Source organism: Phytophthora parasitica (genome assembly GCF_000247585.1).
Source record: "Phytophthora parasitica INRA-310 unplaced genomic scaffold supercont2.108, whole genome shotgun sequence".
In the NCBI taxonomy this organism is placed as follows: Eukaryota; Oomycota; class Peronosporomycetes; order Peronosporales; family Peronosporaceae; genus Phytophthora; species Phytophthora nicotianae.
In genome coordinates, this window is record NW_008649094.1 from 93,817 (window position 1) to 95,522 (window position 1,706).

Below are 1,706 nucleotides of genomic sequence, written 5' to 3' on the forward strand. Positions count from 1 at the left end.
TATCGTGTTACGCAATGTCGAGAGTGTAGACCGAGAAGCATACAAAGCGACACTCATTGGCGACATCATCCCAGCGATCAAGGCCAAGTGGCCACGGAGCGGCAAGAAGCGCACGATTTACATACAACAGGACAACGCCAAACCTCACGTGTCAGTGGATGATCCGGACATCATGGCTGCAGGTCGCAGTGGGGGCTGGGATATTCGAATGCGCTGCCAACCCCCGAACTCGCCCGATCTTAATGTGCTAGATCTAGGTTACTTCCGCTCAATCCAGTCGCTGCAGTATCAGACGGAGTGTCGCGGAGTGGAAGCGCTACTCGACGCCGTAAACAGCGCCTTCAGCGCCATGAAAGCCGACACTCTGAACAAGATCTTCATGACCCTCCAGACGTGTATGGAATGCATCATCAGGGCAAATGGCGGCAACAACTACAAGACTCCACACCGAGGCAAGGACGCCCTAAAAAAAGCCGGCCAGCTACCAGTGTCGTTCGCTTGCTCTGCAGAAGTCTATGATCAAGGCGTGAAGTTCGTCCGTGCAGCTCTGGAGGCGAAGAAGGATCAAGAGAAGAAGGCAGCCCTTGAGGCCAGAAGCAAGAAGTAGGCCAGTGCTAATACCCGTCTAAATTGATACCTTCACTTTGATCATTTCTGACTCGTGCAAAAGAAAAAATCTCGGACCGGATTGGAAATGTGCAAAAGAAAAAAACCGGAGGAAGTAAGTTGCAACCTGGCTTGAAATGCAGTTTATGCAGAGTGAAATATTCGCAATCATCTACAAATCACAGCAAGCTGAAAAAATCATAATGAATTAGATCGAGTATCGTCAAATGTACCGCGTCCGCGGCTCTTCTTCGGGTGCTATTATGTTCAATATTCATGGCTCTCCATTTGAAAATGCAAACTGGGTAGGTCATTTTGGTCTATCATTTCATCGCGGTAAATTTGCAAGAACGGGAATCGATGGAGCTGGGCGTGCTGAAGTCTAGTGGGATCACCTATCCCACCTAAGGGATTCATAGCATCATACGTGCTTATAATACACTAAATCTCGTAGTCTGTTTGCGATAATAGGCAAACTGATAATTGTTGTGAAGTACTGGTCAGTGAGCTGCAACCAAAAAACCCTCTAGAGGAGAAAAGCTCTTCGGCATAAAACCTCTCGGGACAAAAGGTAGCAGCTCACTGACCAGTACTTCACAACAGCCCCACCTGCTGGTCATTGCTTTGATGATTCATATTCACCTTTTGATAAAAGGCCCATGAATGCTCGGTGTTGTTCAAACTTCGTGCGAGCAAGTGGCTTCGTAAATGCATCTGCCACGTTATCACTTCCAGGGATTCTTTTCACTGTGATCTGCTTCAATTCAACCCTTTCACGCACGAAGTGGTGACGAACATCGATATGTTTGGTCCTGCTGTGAAACTCGGGGTTATTTGCTAGTTTCCGTGCGCTTTCATTATCCACAAATACATCACTTGGATTGTTTTGTTTCATCTTGAGTTCTTTCAACATCTGCCGCAGGTGAATCACTTCTTGAACGAGTAAACTTAGTGCCATATACTCAGCCTCAGTAGTGTGAAGTGCAACCGTTCTTTCAGTTTGACTAGACCACGAAATTGTACTGCCGCAAAATTGAGTGAGATACCCTGCTATAGACTTTCGATCATCAACTCTATTAGCGAAATCTGCGTCAGCAAAT

General features: G+C 46.8%; 1 protein-coding gene across 1 annotated transcript in view; it reads left to right on the top strand.

The window, feature by feature from the left end:
- The window catches only part of PPTG_24545 (hypothetical protein), a gene marked incomplete at both ends in the record, with an annotated part of 2,262 nt that extends 1,655 nt beyond the window's left edge, over positions 1-607 (top strand). The window contains one exon of the mRNA XM_008917623.1: positions 30-607. Coding sequence (XP_008915871.1) covers positions 30-607 — 578 coding nt within the window. The remainder of the gene's footprint in view (positions 1-29) is intronic.
- Positions 608-1,706: the final 1,099 nt, after the last annotated feature.